The sequence below is a fragment of the Eptesicus fuscus genome, chromosome 23 (genome assembly GCF_027574615.1).
Source record: "Eptesicus fuscus isolate TK198812 chromosome 23, DD_ASM_mEF_20220401, whole genome shotgun sequence".
NCBI lineage: Eukaryota > Metazoa > Chordata > Mammalia > Chiroptera > Vespertilionidae > Eptesicus > Eptesicus fuscus.
The window spans coordinates 10,096,190-10,118,341 of NC_072495.1; the positions used below are offsets into that span (position 1 = coordinate 10,096,190).

At 43.5% G+C, this 22,152-nt stretch overlaps 1 protein-coding gene across 2 annotated transcripts in view; it reads right to left on the reverse strand.

The window, feature by feature from the left end:
* TCTN1 (tectonic family member 1) overlaps positions 1–18,857 on the reverse strand; it is a 28,363-nt gene extending 9,506 nt beyond the window's left edge. For both annotated transcript variants that reach the window (XR_003617933.2, XM_008142717.3), the window contains exons 1-11: positions 18,577–18,857; positions 17,619–17,739; positions 14,381–14,511; positions 13,162–13,313; positions 11,804–11,891; positions 10,014–10,123; positions 8,560–8,580; positions 4,046–4,183; positions 3,376–3,501; positions 2,828–2,913; positions 2,143–2,283 (exon numbers count right to left, since the gene is read on the reverse strand). Coding sequence is in view for 1 of the 2 variants with exons in the window: in XM_008142717.3 (XP_008140939.2) it covers positions 2,143–2,283; positions 2,828–2,913; positions 3,376–3,501; positions 4,046–4,183; positions 8,560–8,580; positions 10,014–10,123; positions 11,804–11,891; positions 13,162–13,313; positions 14,381–14,511; positions 17,619–17,739; positions 18,577–18,796 (1,334 nt within the window). In the remaining variant the exon portion in view is untranslated. The remainder of the gene's footprint in view (positions 1–2,142; positions 2,284–2,827; positions 2,914–3,375; positions 3,502–4,045; positions 4,184–8,559; positions 8,581–10,013; positions 10,124–11,803; positions 11,892–13,161; positions 13,314–14,380; positions 14,512–17,618; positions 17,740–18,576) is intronic.
* Between the last annotated feature and the right edge of the window lie 3,295 nt (positions 18,858–22,152).

A 22,152-nucleotide genomic window follows, 5' to 3' on the forward strand; every position in this document is an offset into this window, starting at 1 on the left:
GTGGCCCTGGGTCTGGGAGAGGCCAAGCATCCCTGGGTCCGGGTGAGACCATGTGTCCCTGGATCCGGGTGAGGCCTCGTGCACCTAGGCCCGGGTGAGCCCAAGTGGCCCTGGGTCTGGGAGAGGTCAATCGTCCCTGGGTCCGGGTGAGACCATGTGTCCCTGGATCCGGGTGAGGCCTCGTGCACCTAGGCCCGGGTGAGCCCAAGTGGCCCTGGGTCTGGGAGAGGCCAAGCGTCCCTGGGTCCGGGTGAGACCATGTGTCCCAGGATCTGGGTGAGGCCTCGTGCACCTAGGCCCGGGTGAGCCCAAGTGGCCCTGGGTCGGGGAGAGGCCAAGCGTCCCTGGGTCCGGGTGAGACCATGTGTCCCTGGATCCGGGTGAGGCCTCGTGCACCTAGGCCCGGGTGAGCCCAAGTGGCCCTGGGTCTGGGAGAGGCCAAGCATCCCTGGGTCCGGGTGAGACCATGTGTCCCTGGATCCGGGTGAGGCCTCGTGCTCCTAGGCCCGGGTGAGCCCAAGTGGCCCTGGGTCGGGGAGAGGCCAAGCGTCCCTGGGTCCGGGTGAGACCATGTGTCCCTGGATCCGGGTGAGGCCTCGTGCACCTAGGCCCGGGTGAGCCCAAGTGGCCCTGGGTCTGGGAGAGGTCAAGCGTCCCTGGGTCCGGGTGAGACTATGTGTCCCTGGATCCAGGTGAGGCCTTGTGCAACTAAGCCCGGGTGAGGCCACGTGCCCCTGGGTCTGGGAGAGGCCAAGCGTCCCTGGGTACGGGTGAAGCCAGATCCTGGGTCCGGGTGAGGCTGTGTGCCCCTGGATCCATCTGGGTGAGGCTGGGTCCCAGGCCCGGGTGAGACCACGCGTCCCTTGGGTATGGGTGAGGCCACGTGCCCCTTAGTCCGGGTGACGCCGTGCCCCTGGGTTCGGCCGAGACCAAACCAGAGGGAGTCGGACCCCCATTACCACCATTTGTCCACCATCCAGAGCTGAGGGGTCAGTGCTGACATGTACACATAAGGAACTACTGGACATCGAAATTGGGTCTCAAAAGAACTGTTGGTCCAGGGGGAAGCTCGCTACAGATTGATTCATTTGCCTGTCAGCATAAATATTATTGCTCGTCTCACATTCAGTTCTTATTAGTATATATCTAGTGACATATGATCTCGTTCATCTAGAGGAAATGATGAACAACATAGACTGAGGAACAAGAACAGAACCAGAAGCAAGGAGGCATCGATCGGACTATCGGGCCTCAGAGGGAGGATAGGGGAGGGTAGGGGGGGGGGGGGGGGAGGGGGAGAGTTCAACCAAAGAACCTGTATGCATGCATATAAGCCTATCCAACGGTTAAGTTCAACAGGGGATTGGGGCATGCGTGGGGAGAGGGGTGGGATGGGAATGGGGGGATGAGGACAAATATGTGACACCTTAATCAATAAAGAAATTTAAAAAAAAAAAAAAAAATTCAAAAAAAAAAACAAACAAAAAAAAAAAAAAAACTAAACTATCAAGAAATAGCGTTATATGCAGGCTATTTAAAGATTTGAAGGTAAATTTCCAAAAAATCAGCTGTAAGAGTTACTACCTCTGTGGTGGGGCAGGTGAGGGTAAGAACTGCTGTTTTAAAATAAGCCATGCAGAGCCATTTGACATTTTACAGTAGATGCATGTTTGATGATAAAAAAAAAAAGTACCAGTAAATTAAAAGCAGATCACACTCAGGCTTCCTCTCACTGGGCTTGCTATGTTGTGTGCAGTATATGAAAATGCAGACCTATAGCAAGGACTTCCAGGGGAAGTATTTTTGCAGTGAACTCAAGTGCTATGCAACCTTAAAAACAAAACATACAAAGCCTTGAGGTTTTTACTCCACTCTATTTGATTTGAAAAATGGTTGTAATAGTTTTCCTTTGAACCATGCATGGCTTATGGTTCTGAGAATTAAAATAAAAAATTTAAAAAAAACTATATTATAATGTATTGTCACTATTGCTACTACCTATTAATAATCATAAGGTACATTGTAGCTTTCACAGGCACTCCCATCAGCCAAATATCTGATTGACACGGGGTGGGGTGGGGGGAATGTTTTATTTTCTGATCAACACATGCAAGTTCCAACAGAAACAAGTCTCTCCCTTACCTTAGTTTACAGCCAGATTGCATATTGTAACCAAATAATACTGGGGTCCGAATCCCCTCTACTGCCAAGCAGTCTTGCTCAGCTGTGCTCTGAAGAATAGTAAGTTGTCCATATCTATTCATGGTCTGAATAATCCCAGACATTCATAGAGAGTTAAGGGATAACCACCCAGTACGACAGCAGTCTGGTTCTCAGGCGACAGTGGCACATGTGTGACTGAGACATGAGTGAGACCCAAATATCTCTTCTCTGGGCCTCTGGGAATATGACAGCTATTTCCCAGGAGATGGTAAAGGCAGTTATAACTATTTTCCTTGATTAGATCCTCAGAAGAAAAAAAATCTTCAGAAACTGGCCCTGCAAAATTAATTCCAAGTTTTCAAAATCACTAAATTTGTTTGGATCTCTGTGAAATTAAATACACCTAAATGTCTGTCAGCTTTTCGAGGTTAAGACTTTCATTATAAACATTGACATTTTCCTGGGTCATGCTGTTTCACCCCTAACCTCCAGTCTCCAAGGAGCCCCACATGCTGTGTGGCCTGACCACCCCCTCCAGAGCCACCAGGGAAGCCTGTGGCCGAGACCAGCCTCTCCAGCCCACAGGCCCCTCAGCGATAAAGGGAAGCGTGGCTCACGCACGTGGACGGGGAAATCAACCTTCCCCACGGAACCAAAAGGATATCCTTTGTGAGGCTGAAATCCGGCAGCTAGCGGGAGGCCCACAACATAACCAGGGTTTCCACTCAGAGGAACCGGCTTTGCATTTTGCTGTAAGACAATGCAGAAAAGCCCCCAAGTAATTCTCACTTTAACAAGGAAGTGGCAGGGGGGAAATGAAATGCTTTTCAGAATAAAATCCGGGATTACTGACCAACAAAATAATTTCTCCCCTACTCAGAACTATAAATGTATCTGCTGAGTGTAGGAGTACATCATGCTGTAAAGAGCAAGCTTGCATGCAAGGACTCAGTCCCCGTGGGAAAGGATGCAGGCCTCGGCCTGATTCATTACAAACCCAATGCTATGTGCAAGCCTTCGTTCAGTGCAAGGGGTTAGGTGTGGCAATACTTCTAAGCTGAGATTATGTTTTTCTTTTTTGTTTCTATCTTTTTTTTTAATTTCTTTATTGATTAAGGTATTACATATTTGTGAGATTATGTTTTTCACTGACAAGTTAGGATTTCTTTTCACTTGGCAGTGAGCTACTTGTACAAAATTGATCAAACTTACCTGAATAAAATGAATTTCAAACTTTTGCTGGAGTGGAAGCTCTGTGTCGCTAACTGTCCCCAGAAGGAGAGAGAGATCGGCTTTTGTTACTTCACCTGCATCTGTGTATGTGAGTCTGTACTTTACCTAAAAACAAAATGACACTCCAAATACATCTGTTCCCATGACATTTCTGTAGCTGTATTAATAACTCAAATAAAATATAGAGAGGAGGCAAGTGCTTTCCCATTTCTCCACTTGAAGCTTTTCTCTCCTGTCCAATCAGGTTAGGGGAGATGTTATTTCGGCGTCACCCCTGCTGACAAGCAGGGTCATTTGAGCCTCTCCGTACCCGATTACGTAAGTTCCAAATCAGCTGGCCTGGGCAGAATATAATCAGTCTCTCTCTGCAGTGGAAACATTAAAACAAAACAATGGCAACAAAAACAATCTTTTATGTATTCTTGTAAGTCATTAGGTTTATGGAGAAAAAGCACACGTGATTACTTCAGAGACAAAGAGGTGTCCTCTGAGGAACAGCAGAAAGACAAGCAGGAGGCCACATCAAGAAAAGCAATACCACAGTGTGGGCCAGAGCCCCTTTTGAAGGGCATCCAGTTGAACCCCTTGGGACCACGCAGTTCGAGTCTGCCACAAACTATTCGAGCTTTCAAAGCCAAGTGGGCCCTACCTCTAGAACGACCTTGGTGCAGACTTTAACAGCCCCCGCCTCTTCGACAAGAACTGGCTCCAATACGTGCGTGTCTGCCAGCCGGGTAAGGGTTTTATTTAGAGACTGAATGATGATGGACTGGACAGTGATAGGGACCTGCAAATAAAGAAGTCCTGGATTACCGAAGACACCACAACAGAGGTGAATGGGTTAAAATAACAAAACACTTGAAATGAACCTCCACTGATACACTGCCAAGTAGGGAAAAGTGTGCTACAGAACAACAGGCATGCTATGTAATTCCACATTTGCGAAAATGTGGATATTAATATGTAAGTACATATATATGTCCACAGAGAAAATACTTAAGAAAGATATAGCCAAAACTGTTGGCCCAGAAAGAAACTCACTACAGACTGATTCATTTGCCTGTCACCATAACCATTATTGCTTGTCTCATTTTCGGTTCTTATAAGTGTATTTCTATTAGCACATGATCTCACTCATCTAGGGGAAATAATGAACAACATAGACTGATGAACAAGAACAGAACCAGAAACAAGGAGGCATGGATCAGACTGTCGGGCCTCAGAGGGAGGGGAGGGGAGGGTGGGAGTAAAGGGGAGAGATCAACCAAAGGACTTGTGTGCAAGCATATGAGCCTAACCAGCGGTTAAGGACAACAGGGGGGTGGGGGCATGTGTGGGGAGGGGTGTGGGATGGGAATGGGGGGATGAGGACAAATATGTGTTACCTTAATCAATAAAGAAATTTTTAAAAAAAGAAAGATATAGCCAAAACTTTACTTGTGGTTACCTCTGAAAACATATGTGTGTGTACAAATGTTCACAGCAGCATTTATAATAGCCACAAACTGAAAACAACCCGCAAGTATATCAACTGATGACTGGATAAATAAAATGTGGTATATTCATACAAAAGAATATTATTCATCTATGAAAAGGAATAAGGGACTGACACTTGCTACAACATACATGAACCTTAAGCACATGATGCTAAACAATAGAAGCCAGGCACAAAAGGTCACATACTGTGTGATTCCTTTTATGTGAAATGTCCAGAATAGCGCAAATCCACAGAAACAGAAAATATATTAGTGGTTGCTGGGACAGAGAGAGGGGGTTGGGGAAGAATGAAGAGTGGCTGCTAATAAGCACAGGGCTTATTTTTGGAGCAGTAAGAATGTCCTGGTGATAATGGTGATGGCTGCACTACCTTGGGAATATACCCAAAACCACTAAATTGTACACTTTTAAATGGTGAGTTTTATGGAGGTGAATTATGTCTCAAACACACACACAAACAACTCTCATCACATCATCAAATGCATGTATATGTTATCACCTCCAAAACTCAGCTCCTACGGATTAATGCCCTCACTCTGTATGCACACATGCATATTCTCCAACAGTCCCAGGCACACCCTGTAGTATGTGGGTGTGGCTGGCAGAAACCAGACAGTCTAGGTTGTGTGTTTTTTAAAAATATATTTTAAATATATATATATTGATTTCAGAGAGGAAGGGAGAAGGGAAGAGAGAGAGAAACATCAATGATGAGAGAGAATCATTGATTGGCTCCCTCCTGTACACCCCCTACTGGGGATCGAGCCTGCAACCTAGGCACATGCCCTTGACCAGAATTGAACCTGGGACCCCTCAGTCCAGAGGCTGATGCTCTATCCACTGAGCCAAATCAGCTAGGGCCAAACGGTCCAGTTTAAACAAGCTTTAGAAAGACCAATGGGAAGAGCAGCACTAGTCTATCAGCATCCACAGGAACAGCCACAAGAATGACAATGGCAGGGCTGTTCTGGTTTCCTGCATGTCCCACTCAATCATCTCCCATCCCAAACCAAAGAACCAAAGCATCTACAATAATAAAAGCACAATATGCTAATTAGACCAGACGTCCCTCTGGACGTCCTTCTGGACGACCTTCCAGACAAAGCCGGGGCTATGAGGGAAGCCCGGGTCCTGGGTGCCAGAGGGAAGCCACTGCCAGCAGCCAGAGGAAGGAAGGCCTACTCTTGCATGAATTTCGTGCATCGGGCCTCTAGTACTTAATAATATGGGGCCGCCCTAGCCGGTTTGGCTCAGTGGAGAGAGCGTCGGCCTGGGGACTGAAGGGTCCCGGGTTCAATTCCGGTCAAGAGCATGTACCTTGGTTGCAGGCACATCCCCAGTAGGGGGCGTGCAGGAAGCAGCTGATCGATGTTTCTCTCTCATCCATGTTTCTAACTCTCTCTCTCTCTTTCTCTCTGTAAAAAATCAATAAAAATAAATAAATAAAAAACTATGGGGCCATAACTTAACCTTTCACTGATGGTTCAACAGATATTGACAATGATTCCAGGCTGTCATCAGGGGCTTCACTTAATGGGGAGACTGGATCCAATTTTTATATTCCTGATTCTCTAACAGACCTTGGAAGTCAATTGGAAAAAAAACCTTAGGCCCTGGCTGGGTAGCTGTTGGTTAGAGCATCATCCTGATATGCCAAGGTTGTGAGTTCAATCCCTGGTGAGGGCACATACAAATATCAACCAATGAATGCATAACTAAGTGGAACAACAAATTAATCTCTCCCTCTCTCAAATCAATAAGTAAAAATTTAAAATGAAGAAACCTCTGATATTAGTTGATATGCTTATCTTTCAGAGCACAAACTCTAACGCCACACAAATCTGAGTTGGAAGTCCCAGCCTTCCACTTCCTGTGTGGCCACAGGATGCAGAGAGAATGTGCGGGAAGCCTGTAACTCAAGGCCTGGTACGAAGAAGAGCTAGTCCAGTGTCATGGTCTCTGTGGCCAGACAGCCTGGATTCCTGTCCCGGCTCTGCCACTTCCCTGCTGCATAGCTTTGGGCAAGTAATTCATCTGTGAATCACGTGACAGAGGGGCACAATAACAGGACCTACTTCCTAGGGATTGCTGAGATGACCAAAGGACTTCAGACATGTGTAGCACTTGGACACACTGCTTGGCGTACACTACGTGCCTTTCAGTAACATCCCATTATTCCTCATAAGGATCTTCCCTACTTGATTGAGCCAATCCCCTAGTCACTCATTCACTTAACATATAACCCAACACATACTAGGCACCGCCCTAGTACTAAGGACATATCGCAGACAGGGCCACTGCCCCAGACAGTTCAAGCTCTGAATGGTAGGTTCAAAGCACTTTTTAGTGACTTAGAGGTATTTGAGAGCTAGTCCAGTGACTTTCAAACTGGGTTCCTGGGAGCTGTAGGGTTCCTCAGAGGGGCCAAACCAGCAGAGAGATGGAGAGGCGGGGCAGGTGGAGAGCTTCTGGCACCACCCTTATTCCAACCAGGGGCCTTGGGTTCAATCCATCTTACACACTAGGCAGAGCTCTGTTTGAGATTTCATTTGAAGAAGCTCTATAATTAAACAAGTTTGAAAACCCCCTTCACAGAAGAGGAAATCCAGGCCCACACACAGTAGTGTGAAGTTCAAATCACACAACTACTTCCTTTCAAATATCGACCTCAAACACATTTGTGTCCAGAGACTTAATGACATCAGTGACAGTAGGATCGTTGTCCCAAGTGCTTCCTGTGTGACAGACACTGCACAAAGCAGCTCATACGCATAGAGGCTTATAGCCCGCTTGACAACTGGGGGTGTGAGGAGCATGTTATACAAGAAAGTCATGGCAGAGCTGACTTTTGAATAAGGCTGACTAACCACACAGGCTTTGGGATACGATGGCAAGGCCATCGCCTGCATTCACAGGCAGGCATAGGGCACAGACCCAAGAATAAGAGGTAGATCCATGTTCCTCATCTCTGACATACCTACAGACACACTGGCCTCCTCACCATAGCCTGACAGGGCCCCTGGGCTGGGGGGATAGGCTTGGAACAGAACCTGTCTGCAACTAAATGCTGAAGCTACACTAGGATGCTCACCTCCTCACTGGGGAAAACGGCTCTATCGTCCTCACTGGACAGACAGCATCCTGGGGGCTAGCCCGCTCTCCTGACAAGAGACCAAGAAGGTATCAAGGGATGCCAAAAAGCACAGAGGATGATCATACCAACATATGACTACAAAAGGGTCATCCATGAAGTTTCCCTATTTCATTTCTGCTTGCTTTTTTTTTTATTTTGTTAATCTTTACCCCAGGATATTTTTCCATTGATTTTTAGAGAGAGTGGAAGAGAGAGGGAAAGACAGAGAGAAACATCAATGTGAGAGAAACACATCGATTGGTTGCCTCCTGCACACATCCCAACCAGGGGCCAGGCTGGGGAGGAGCCTGCAACCAAAGTACATGCCCTTGACTGGAATTGAACCCGGGACCCTTCGGTCCACAGGCCAACGCTCTATCCACTGAGCCAAACTGGCTAAGGCTCTGCTTGCTTTTTGACATGTGTTTTTGTTCTTGGCAGTAAGGTACTTTTCTAATCATAAGTATAATCATTTCCAAAGGCTCAGAAATAAGACAGAGTATAATAAACTTTCCATTGAGAAATATTCTTACCTTTGTTTTTGAATTAGGTACCTAGACAGAAAGAAACAACAAATTTTGTTAAATACAACAACAAAAAATCATTTTTATTGCTTTTTTTCAGACTGGGGCTCAAAGGGCATATTCATCTTATTTAAGACTTCACAAAGAGGAAAAAAGAATATCCTTAATCAAGACCTGCCAGCTACTTCTTCTTGTATCTATATCATAATCAAAGAGGTAACCTTACATTTCCCTTTGATATTCACCTCCTCCAAAATGGAAGCTTAATAGACCAACCCAACAGAGCCAGTCTTAGGAAGCCTCTCTGCTTCAGGGTCATCACTCGGTGTTTTCCATGTGGTCACCAGTGACACAGCCCCGTGAGGAAGACATGGCTCTCACCTGCCAGTCACTCTCACTGCACTGTGCTCGCTGGAAGGTCAGCATCCTTCACAGCCTCCTAAGTGGTCTTCCTGCCTCTAGCCCAAGCCCCCTCAAGCCACGCCCCTGGCTCCTCTACACAGCCAGAGCACTCTTCCTGAAGGTCTCAACCTCCCTTCTATAATCACAGGACACCCACCCTTTTAGGCCACTGGAGCTTTGGGGAGGGAGATGAGTAGACAATTTTGGGGAGGCCTGTGCTGGGAGAGACCTGTGCCTGCATGCCAGAGGGAATACTTCCAGAAAACTGAGAAGGCAAACTCGCTGGAAGAATTCGCAGGCCTAGATGGCTGACATGAGAAGGAGGGGAGAAAAAAGGTTGAACTTGACTCTGAAAACTGAAGCCCAGATGGATACTGATGCCACAGATCACTCTTCCACCACCTCCCAAAAAAGAAAATCAGGAGATCCGGGATTTCACAATAATCCCATGGTTTTAAACATTAAAAAACACTTTCTCCCCTGCAACCCTCCACATCATCCACCAAATGGGCCGGTGACGTCTCTCATTTCAGTTCAGGCTCGGGTCCCTGCTACCAGGAGGAAGGGGCCTCTCACCACTGTGGCCTCTTTCCCTTCCCCAGCAATCCTATTTCCTGTCCTTCCCTGGTTACTTATTTCATCTGCCAACCAGAAAGCGGATTTTCTACCCTTTTCTGGCCTGTTTCTCAGAGAGATCTCTACTTGGTGCTAATATGATTATTTCTGTCACAGACATTAAGATGCTTTTATCATTGGTAAAGTTTTTGGTTATTAATTTTTTTTTTAATTCAGGAGACAGACATTATTGGTTACCATCAAAATGAGTGAAAGAAAAAAGAAAAAATTAATAAAAGCAAAATATGAGCTAGCTAGATAGAAACAGAAATTATTTTAAGTGATTTTCCCCAGTATGTTCGGTATCAGTATACCAAAAAACTGGAGACATTTTAAAATTTGAGTGTCAATCATGTACTTAAATTATTCTATACTTGTCGTATTGTAAAAGGGTACCAAGAACAGAAAACAAACCTAACGAATCAGCTTCACAAAATAATTCTTACCCTCAAAATTTTAGGACTGCTGTAATGAGCCATGCTCAGAGCTTCCATTTCTTCGCACTGTTCCAAGTTTATCCTTCTGGTGCACTTAACAGCTTGATTCATCAGAAATGCTGGAAATCGTAACGTTCCCAAGGGGGAAAAAAATAAAATGAAAATTTCAACTGTTCATGGGTAGCTATAAAATTGTAATAGAAGTAAAATTACAAAATAAATTGATACAGATATATGACACGTTTAAAACAGGGCTTAAATTTTTTAAAAAATATATTTTATTGATTTTTTACAGAGAGGAAGGGAGAGGGAGAGAGAGTCAGAAACATCGATGAGAGAGAAATATCAATCAGCTGCCTACTGAGGATGTGCCTGAAACCAAGGTACATGCCCTTGACCAGAATCGAACCCAGGACCCTTGCGTCTGCAGGCCAACGCTCTATCCACTGAGCCAAACCGGTTCCAGCAGGGCTTAAAATTTATTTTTCAAATAGGTAACACATTCACATGATTCCAAATTAAAGATCACAAAAAGGGATTGAGAGGTCTCCCTTGGGGCCCTGGTTCCCCAGTCTCCAAGAGACACTCAGCATGAAGTTTCTTGTGTATCTTTCTGGAAATATTCTATGCAAATAAAAGTGTGTGTAAATATATTTTTAGTATTTCTTTCCCCTTTTAGAAACAAATGCACAATATATATCCTGCCCTTTGTTTTTTTCACTGAACAATCTTGGAGTTCAGCCTGTCTCATCCTCCTCCCCCTTTTTTTTTTTTTTTAGAAATAATTAGTATCCTACTATAGATATGCCATAATTTATTCAGCCAGTTCCCCATGATGGATGCTTAAGTTGTCTCAAGCTTTGCTGTCACAACCATTGCTACAATCTATTATTTTGCATGTGAGCCAGAGTTTCTGTAGGACTAACTCCTAGAAGTAGAACAGTGGGGTCAAAGGGCATATTCTTTTGCAATTTTCATACATATTGCTAAACTGCTCTTCACAGAGGTTGTACCAATAAATAGTCCCACCAGCTTTGTAGATGAGTGCCTACTTCCCCACAAGCCCTACATTCTTAAGGTTTGCAAATCCATTAGATGGAAATGTTCTCAGATTGGTTTTAATTCACACTGGTGCTGTAGCGAACAAGGTTAAGGATCTTTTCAACAGAATACATTTTCCTTCATGTATCAAATGATGTTTCATTAAGCCACAAGCTATCACCCATTCTTGGCTGGCTCCTTCCTAGTGAGGCTGGCATAAGGATGGGAGAGCCAGGCTTGCTGCCTCCCACTGCCAAGAGGATTGCTCCACAGTTCTGGGAAGCTCCGGAAAGGAGCAGCAGGGCCCATGGGAGGCAGTTGCGTGGGTTGCATCCCTGCCCCCGCTCCACCACCTAGGTAAGCCTGAGCAAGAAAGTGAATGTTTCTCATTTTCCTCATCAAATGACAATAACTCTACCTCAGAGGCACTGAACATTATACCCAGCACACAGTGAGTGCTTAATGAGTATCAGCTATTGACAAACTTTAGCTCTGGTGAAGAGAGAACTTCCCCACAAATGGAGGTGTTAAACAACTCAGCAGGCTGGTTCAGGTTGGGAGTCCCCATCCTACAAGTACTCAAGCAGTGACTACATGTGGTGGGAAAGATTCTGGCACCGAAAGACATAATCTTTGAGGCCTCTTTCAACTCTAAGATTCTCTGCTTCTAGTCATGAAGCCTGTTTAATTATGATTACTATAAATTTAAACTAAGCCAAGTCTGTTTTAAGGACAAGAAAAACTGCCCGCTCTCTTACCTGCAGGGTTATTATCAGTGCACAGAGATGATGTAAGGGGAGAAGGAAATCTCAAAAATGAATCTGAAGTCTGCAGAAGAACCCCATACTGCAAAGAGAAACACCAACAGTTATTAAGTCATTCATTCAACACTTATTGGATGCCTACTATGTGCCAGGCAGCATTTCAGGCATTAGGAACACAGTGATGAGCAAAAAACAGATATGGTCCTTGCCCAAATGGAGCTTACATATAGCTGCCCCATCCATTTCTTTTAAGGGTGCATGTTTCTTTGTATCCATGTTACTATACATTGCAGGCCTTTTTATTAAGGAATTCCTCTGGAAGGATATGTTAAGGAATTCCTCTGGACTATATAAGAAGCTGACATAGGTGTCTGCCTCTACAGACAGGAACTTGGTGGCCAGGGACAGGGGTGAGAGAGATAATTATTTTTCAACTAGAGGCCCAGTGCACGAAATTTGTGCACTGGGGGAGAGGGGGCCACCGCCCCTGCACTCACCAGCCTGAGCCTGGCTTCTGGCTGAGTGGTGCTCCCCCTGTAGGAGCGCACTGACCACCAGGGGGCAGCTCCTGCGTTGAGCATCTGCCCCCTGGTGGTCAGTGTGCGTCATAGCGACTGGTCGTTCTGCCATTCAGTCAATTTGCATATTAGCCTTTTATTATATAGGATAGCAATACTTATTTAAATCACACTGAAAGGTTTACTAAGGAACATATATAAAATAGCACATATCATCCCAAAGTCTGTACAGCTAAATATAGCTTTGAGAACATTAGGCATCCCACCAATCCCCTCTGTTCCAGTAGCATGCCTCTAGCACTTTGCTGCATTTCTTGAGGTGGAAAAAAACAAATTCTGCAGAGATAAATACACGCTTACCACACAATAAATGACTTTAAACCCTATATTAGAGCCCTGGCCAGTATGGCTCAGTTGATTATAGTGTTACCCCGTGTACCAAAAGGTCTTGGGCTCGATTCCTAGTCAGGGCACGTGTCTAGGTTACAGGTCCGATCTCCAGCGCAACTGAAAGATGTTTCTCTATCACATTGATGTTTCTCTGTCTCTGTCTCTGTCTCTTTCTCTCTCTCTCTCTCTCAAATCAATGGACATGTCCTCGGGTGAGGATTAAAACTAAATAAATAAAATGAAAAATAATTCCTATGTTAGAATTCAACTACTCAATTTTAATTTTCATGATCTTTGATTTATAGGCACAAACATTAATTTTTTGTGTGTATTATATGAATTATATGTCTCATGTAGCTGATTTTACTGGGAACATACTGAAAAAATAAGTTACAAGGACAGGATATTTGCAACAGGATGAATAGACTTAGGTTCTTGGCTCACCTCATATTTAGTAGTATTTGGAACATCTGGTTCATTTGTTAAAGAAACATCTGATTCTGTATTCAATGAAAAACCATTTAATGTTTTCATCAATTTATCAAAATTGTTTTCATCAGGCACTTCTGGATCAATAAAGGATAATGCAGGTTTATCTGTTTTTAGAAAAAGTATTTTAAATCAGTATAAAATACATATATATTATATACAGCACATATAAAATTTTGAAACAGTTTTAGTAGCAATAAGACATGCGAAAAAAATAAAGTATAATTCTCCATATTTACTTCCCCCGGGATTTCTGAATCTGATTAAATAAACAGGATCTTCAGACTTGGCCTGTTTCACTAACAGTGTAGAAGCAATGGTTTCTAAAGCCACAGATAAATAGCACAACAGAAGCCAGTAATAATAACTTTCTCCATCCTAGATGGCTATGGGAATGAAGGACCCTGTTTCTACCCTCACACAGCCACCTCTCAAGTCCGGGAGAATACCTGCTGTTTATGGAAAAGGTAGAGGGGAATAGGCTGGTAGGTTCACTGGGCCACTCTTATGTCAAAGAATGTGACAGTGATGGACCAGTCACTACTCCAGGTTACAAATCACAGAGTATTCCCCTACATTTTCAATTATAAGGGAACAAAGCCAAAATATGAAGACATTCTGAAAAGATGATAAAGCTTGACTGGGTACAACCATAAATGTGTCTCTGATCTTTGATAGCGCTAACATTTTACATTTTACCTGTGCTTTGGATCTAGTCACATATTTGAGCCAAATGCTCAGATAAAAATAAAGATCCTGTTTTCATGCAAATATTCTAAGTAAAAATAAAAGAGAAAAACGGAAATTGAAACTATAGCTAAACCTGATTCTAAATCATTAAACCAGGAGGAAATAAAGCAAAAAACAAAAAACCCTCATGTGCCTAAATAAATATAGATTCCTATGCATGTCTACATATCATAAACACCTTTAAAATGAAGTATGAGATTTCAAAAGTCAACTATCCAAGCAGTTCCTTTACTTGTAAAGAAAATGTGCATGCCCACAGGTCTCTAAAGTTACTTGCAGTTGCCTGGGAAACAGCCTCAGAAGATACACCCTAGCCAAATCATAGAATAATAGCTTTAAATCTAACTAAATTGGACATTTTCCCATAAAAGATCTTTTAAAAGAAAAAAAAGTCAGAGTTTTACAAAGTATATAAAATACTCACAGTTTGTAATATGAATGCAGAAAATAGATGGATTGATCTGGTCTACAACTTTAAATATTCTCTGGGGTGGGTTTGCTGTTAAATTCAAAGAATAGATGGCTGCTTTTTGGCTACAAAACTGACTATCACCCCTGAAAATTAAAAAAAATAATAAAATTTAAAAAGTTTTAAGGCATGTGCGCACAATCTTAGCAAGATTCTTTAAAACTGTCAGGTGCTTGTACTGTGTACTATGTTAACAACTACATGGAAGATATTTATGAAAGTGTGATGTTAGAAATGAATCCATTTTTATTTAGTTTATTCAGTGTTAAAATGTTTGGCATTTGAAACATTTTCCTCTAACAGGAAAAATATTAAGACAAGTAGAATAACCTTCAAGGAAATCTTGTCAAGTATGAAATGTAGATCAGGGCATAATTTTGATGTAAATGAACCCTGCAAACTCTGACAGAATCAATTATATAAAATTCTGCAGAACTTTTAAAAGTAATCAGAAGGGACCTAAAATTCCTTTTCTTCAGAATAAAGCCATCTTCAAAGTACTGTGAAAATTAGAAAATGTGAAGTCATCTGAAAGTTTTGGAGCTTAGAAGTTATACAGTCAGGTCTTCAACCGATCCCAGACTTGACAAACCTTAATCAATTTGACACAGATACAGATACGGCGATAGAGATATAACAGAAATGGGATCATATTCTACATACTGCTTTCAGGCCTTTTCTCACTTAATATACAGTATATTACCCAATATTTATGTCAGCAAATATGTTTTTGCAATTTTATACTAGAGGCCCAGTGCAGGGGGGGTGGGAGAGTATCCTTCAGCTCGGCCTGCACCCTCTCAAAATTCAGGACCCCTTGAGGGATGTCCGACTGCTGGTTTAGGCCCGATCCCGGCCTAAACCAGCAGTTGGACATCCCTCTCACAATCTGGTACCACTGGCTCCTAACCGCTCGCCTGCCTGCCTGATCACCCCTAACCGCCTCTGCCTCAGCTCCCGCCGCCTCGGCTTAGTCCGGAAGGACATCTGGAATGACCTCCGGAAGGTCGTTCAGCTGTCTGGTCTAATTAGCATATTACACTTTATTATAGATGATTTCATTGTACACCAACTTATTAAGATACCCTAATTTCTTTTTAACCAATCCTCTATTGTTGGTTTAGGTTGTTTCTAATTTCCCCGGTTCTTTATGATGCTATAATGACATCCTTGTACATACATATTTATGAATGTCTCCAATTATTTCCTTAGGCTATATCCCCTGAAGAAGAATTGCTGGGTCAAAAGGTAGGTACATAATTTAAGGCTTCTGAGACATCTTGCCAGATTGTCCTCCAGAAAGGCAAGATGCATCCTCACCAACACTGTAGCAAAGAGTGTAGTTTCCCTGGACTCTTGCCAAGATTGGATATTATCCAACTTATAAATAGCCTTTGCCAATTTCATGGGCAAAAACCCGTTATCTGGTTATTTTAATTTGAATTTTATCATTTACTAGCAGGTTAAACATATTCTCATATGGTTACTGCTCACTGGTATTTCCTCCATTAAGTTTTTGCTCATACCTATTGGCCATTTGTGTATCAGAATGTTTATCTTTTCATTGATTTGTGAGAGCCCATATTCTAAAGAATCTTCTCTAAGTGTCATGTGTTATACATACTTTTTCCCAGTTAATTACCTTTCAATTTTATGGTCTTTTTGTCATTATAGAAGTCTTAATTGGTTTTTACAATCACAATTCTTTTTTGAAAATTGAGGTATAATTGACTAATTTTTTAAAATAACAAAATTGTCCAACTTTTATAGTTTGTGGGTTTATGCTTAAAAGACATTCCGTAGCCTAAGATTAACAAATGGCATGGCTCAGTGGTTGGTTTAGTGTTGACCTATAAACCAGGTCACAGTTCAATTCCCCATCAGGGCACATGCCCGGGTTGCAGGCTTGATCCCCAGTAAGGGGTGTGCAGGAGGCAGCCAATCAATGATTCTCTATCATTGTTGTTTCTATCTCTTTCCCTCTCCCTTCCTCTCTGAAATAAATACACACACACACACACACACACACACACACACACACACAACAAATGTTCACCTATATTTTTCATTCATTTTTTTATTTTTTTTTTTTTGTTGTGATTAATCATCATCTGAGGATATTTTTTTATTGATTTTTTTTTTTTTTTAGAGAGCGTAGAAAGGAGGGGGGAGATGTGAGTCACATCGATTGGTTGCCACTTGCACCCTGACCACCAGGTCCAGGAATAGAGCCTGCAACCATGGTATGTGCCCTTGTCCAGAATTGAACTTGGGACCATTCAGTCCTCGGGCTGATGCTCTATTCACTGAACCAGCTAGGGCCATTCTTTAATTTTTTAGTGTATTTCATTCTTCAATCTATTGGTAAGAAGAGTTTGCTATTCTTTTTTTTTTTTTTTTTTTTTTTTTTTGCTATTCTTATTCAATAACCTCTTGGCTGCTCTCATCTGTTTATTCTTCCAGATGAGTTTCAGAATCATTTTAATACAATAACCCTTTCCCATCTAACTAGAATTAAATTTATAAACTAAGTTCTTATAAGTTAATTACATAATTACTCCATCTCTGAATATGTTGGTCCCATCCTGAATAAATTAACTTCTTTAAGTGCTGCTGTTTTTCAAAAAGCTTTGAAATCTGAATTAGGAGAAACAGATCACTCAGAAGAGATTCTTTTTTACCTTGTAATAGGCTAGGAATGTCATTTTCCATTATTTTCCTATACAATGTGAACTGTGAGGATTCCTGGGAGATTTGCATATCAGAAAGGTAAAAAACAAAGCTTTCCTGACCATCCATTTAATTTATTGTTACAATTACTATGTCCAAAACAAAAGCTGTAAAATTAAACTGCACCTTTCACCCTAGGCTATACATAACAGGAATTCACTAATGCAAAAATGATGCATTATCTGTTTACAAATCAAAGTGAAATGTAATTCAATCTCTGAACACAGATTTCATCATACTCTTAAAAAAGTACTCTGTCTGCTCTTTTGACTGCACTATCATCTGGCTGGATGCAATAAGGGACAGATCCTCTTCTACATATTGGTTGGACAGCATGGCTTCTGAAGGATGCAACTTTAGGAAATCAGGCTTGAGTTTTTCAGCCAAGGGGAGTTTTCATGTCTTCTCAAAATTTTATAATCTTGGTCTAATTGTATCAAAACTTCATGGGTCACAAACTTACATGACAACTGGAACTGAGCAATCAGAAAAGACACTAAAATCCATGGAGCTGCAATCAGGATCACAACAGCAGTTGACGTCACACTGTGCTGGAGACAGGTCACAGACACACAAAGCAGCAACTACAGAAAGGAGAGAATGGATGCAGAACATCACAATCAGCAGGTAGTGACTGCCCCCTGCCACTGCAATGCACACAAAAAACCTGTTTCATACAAATATCCATTTGATTTTTGCTACTGCACTTTGGGAGAAATGAAGATTAGTCAGTTTGAGCTAATCTGGGGTTTAGCTCAAATCTGGGGTTTAACTCCTCAATCTGGGGTTTCTCCAAAGTGGCTAGTCATCTGGCTCACTTGGAAAGCTGTTTGTGCTCTATCTACCTACAAAGACCCCGATTTGGTAAGCTGAGTGTGAAACCCAGACATCTGTGTTGTTCAAAAATTTTCCAGTGATGCTGATATTTAGACAGGTTTAAGAACCAGCATGCTAAATCACCTGCCTGACCATAAGAATATTGCAGATCCCCAACCTCCTCTGATTCAGAGGAAGGACCCACTTACGGCCACCAGGAATCAGGGTTCTGTGCATCCTCTGCATTTAATTTTCACAACTGCCTAGAAACTGTCCATTTAATTTCTTCTTTGGCTGCAAAGTTGCAAGGACTTCATTCATTATTACCTTTAGCATTAATGTTGTCCAGGACCACTGCAAGTACTTTCAAAGATTTGATATTGTCCCACTTACGCTCTCTGAGCCTCGGTTTTCTCATCTGTATGACAAGGATACTATCTACCTCTAAAAGTTATTGAGAGGATCCCTATGAAACACTTGGGAATGCTTGCACAATAAAGTGTTCAATAAACGTTAACCAACATTATTATATTACATCCTCACCCGGGCTACCCCCTCCAGGATGGATCACTGTGGATCCCCTGGAGCGGACACTTGGTACCCACCGTCCGTGACCGGGGTGGGCCTGGGACCGGAGGAGGGTCCGGGGTTCCTGGGGGTACCCGGGGGCCTAGCAGACAAGACAGGTCGGGGAGTCGTCGGGGCTGGTTCCGTAGAGTTGAGGTCCTCCGTTGTCACTACCAGGGTGGTCCCGGCTTGGGCGTTCACGGAGGCCCAGCAGTCCAGGAGCACCAGCAGGAGTCGCGGGAGGCCCCGCGGCCCCATTGTCGGGTCGAACCCCGCGCCGGCGGCGGCAGGGACCGTGTTGCCTGGCAACCACGGCGGCAAGGCGCGGGGCATTATGGGAAATATCCCGCGAGGCTACGCGAGACTGCGGAAGGTGAGGGCGGGGCTTCGGCAGGGCGGGCGGGGCTTCGGCTGGGCGGGCGGGGCCTCGGCTGGGCGGGCGGGGCCTCGGCTGGGCGGGCGGGACCTCGGCGGGGCGGGCGGGGCCTCGGCGGGGCGGGCGGGGCCTCGGCTGGGCGGGCGGGACCTCGGCTGGGCGGGCGGGGCCTCGGCTGGGCGGGCGGGGCCTCGGCGGGGCGGGCGGGACTTCGGCTGGGCGGGCGGGGCCTCGTCTGGGCGGGCGGGACCTCGGCTGGGCGGGCGGGGCCTCGGCTGGGCGGGCGGGGCCTCGGCTGGGCGGGCGGGGCCTCGTCTGGGCGGGCGGGACCTCGGCTGGGCGGGCGGGACCTCGGCTGGGCGGGCGGGACCTCGGCTGGGCGGGGCGAGCCAGCGGGACGAGCGGCTGCGTGAGACCAATGTTGATGAGGGGGGTTGTGTACTGGATCGGTGATTCCCTAGCCGATTGCGGCACAGGTTTAAAAAATTCGGATTTGCAGGTTCCATCTCAGCAAATTCTGACTCAGTAAGTTTAGGGCAGAGGCCAGCAATCAATATTCTCAACAAATGTCCTGACGCAACGGGTGAAGGGACAAATTTCGGAACCGCTCTCCAAACGCTACTAAATAAGGACTTTTGAAGGAGCACGGAGATGACTTCACCATCCTTGAATTTTCTCTATCCCACACTCTGTCAACATTTGCTTTGCCTTTTTTGTTTTAGATGTGTCGCCTGAGGTCGCCAGATAACTTCTGTTCACCGTGTTGTGATAGGGGGAGAAAGGAACACCTAACTTTTTTAGACAAAAAAAAAAAAAATCATTGGCAAAAATTAAGTAGAGTGATTTAAAGTCTTAAAAAGTAAAAACAGCCCTGACCGGTTTGGCTCAGTGGATAGAGCGCCGGCCTGCGGACTGAAAGGTCCCAGGTTCGATCCTGGTCAAGGGCATGTACCTTGGTTGCGGGCGCATCCCCAGTAGGGGGTGTGCAGGAGGCAGCTGATCGATGTTTCTCTCTCATCGATGTTTCTAACTCTCTGTCCCTCTCCCTTCCTCTCTGTAAAAAAAATCAATAAAATAAAAAAGTAAAAACAAAGTAAATATACTGTGTACAAAATGGCATGGAGACCACAAGACTTAAGGAAGCCCCTCCATTCTATTAATCTTACAATTCAGAAGTAAATGTCAAAATACTGAAACCTATGGTATTTATTCAAGAAATACATTAAGTCAGAAGAATGCCCATAGTATATACTGAGTTTATTAAATTAATATCACAAAGAGAAATAATCAAAGTGATATCTTTAGCAACTTCCTGTGGCATTCCAAAGTGTATAAAACTATAATTGGATCAAATGTGTAAACAGGTATTTCTTTTTATTTTTCTACAAAGGATTGTTTTAATATCTGACTGGGTTTCTGAACCACTTTTATTTATTTTTATTATTTTTAATACATTTTTATTGATTTCAGAGAAGAAGGGAGAGGGAGAGAAAGATAGAAACATCAATGATGAGAATCATTCATAGGCTGCCTCCTGCAGGCCCCAGGCACATGCCCTTGACTGGAATCGAACCCAGGACCCTTCAGTCCACAGGCCAATGCTCTATCCACTGAGCCAAACCAGTTAGGGCTGAACCACTTTTAATAACTTATGTAATGCTACCCTTAAATAAAACTATATTTCCCAAACCTTCATCTCATGGCTTCTAAGTCCAACACTTATTGTTGTTGTTTTAAATCTCTTTATTTTCAGGTACTTACTTTTCCATCCCTTAATATCTGTGAATCACTTGTGTCCTATTTTCATTTGAAATTTTAGTCTATTGGATTCAATTTTCCTAAAGTGCCTTTTGGCTCTAACATGTTTGTCTTTATGCTTTATGGTTTAGGAAATAATCTTACCATCCCTTTTGTCCAATCTCAAACATTTGGTAGATGGCCCCAAAGTAGTAATTTTATGACAACTTAGAAAATCAAAATGAGAGGTTCATCAACTCAAATCCATTTTGAACCTTGGGAACAATGAAACTTCATGTCACATGTGACCCTTATCTGCCAGGCTTATTTCATTCAACCCAGATGATCCTTTCTCCCTTTCCTCGGGCCTTGATAGGTTCCCCCATTGGGATGGAAGGACACAAGAAAGGGCTAAGATTTCCATATTTTGTCCAAAACTGCAGCATTTGGTTTGTGCCTAATGTTTGTGATTTAAAATGTCCATCTGTTTCTCCAGGATTATTGGCATTCTCAATTTCTTATTGTCTGTGCCAACATTGGAAGGAGTCAAGACAATTCAGCTTTTTGCAATTCTGCACTTGCTGCCTGTGAGGAGCCTGAAAACCCAACAATGGAAGTAGTTAAGAAAAATAGCTAAGGCTGATTTACAAGGTAGTGTTAATCACTCTGTCTTGGTCTTTCCTGTGGCTTGGGGTGAATGGGTTTTTATTGTTTTGTTATTGTTGCTAAAGTCATGACTGGGAAGTACCCAGTTTTTCCTATATGATTAAGTGTATCCATCCATCTTTATTCTTCTGAGCCAAATATTTTAAAAATAGGGAGGCAGAATCATCAAGCTTTACAAAGGGATTGCTTAGAGCTGCAGGGAGTTCAAGGCTGTGTGAGGACAAAGGATTGACTCTACTGTTCTGACTGAGGTGAGCAGTCCAAAATTGATTTCTAAAACAACACTCAGAAGAAGGTAACCCTTAACTTCTCTCCTCCTCCTATTCCCCATGTACCTTGTCAACTACCAGGTGCCTCAAATGTTTTCTGAAACATTATGAAGATAGAAGGGCTATTTTTCTGTTTTGTTTTTTAAATATATTTTATTGATTTCAGAGAGGAAGGGAGAGGGAAAGATAGAAACATCAATGGTGAGCCCTGACCAGTTTGGCTCAGTGGATAGAGCGTCGGCCTGCGGACTGAAGGGTCCAGGTTTGATTCTGGTCAAGGGCATGTACCTTGGTTGCGGGCACATCCCCAGTAGGGGGTGTGCAGGAGGCAGCTGATTGATGTTTCTCTCTCATCGATGTTTCTAACTTTCTACCCCTCTCCCTTCCTCTCTGTAAAAAAATCAATAAAATATATTTTAAAAATAAAAAGAAACATCAATGATGAGAAGAGAATCATTGATGGGCTGCAGCTGCCTCCTGCACGCCCCACACTGGGGATAGAACCTGCAACCTGGGCATGTGCCCTGACTGGGAATTGAATCATAGTCTTCTGGTTCAACCACTGA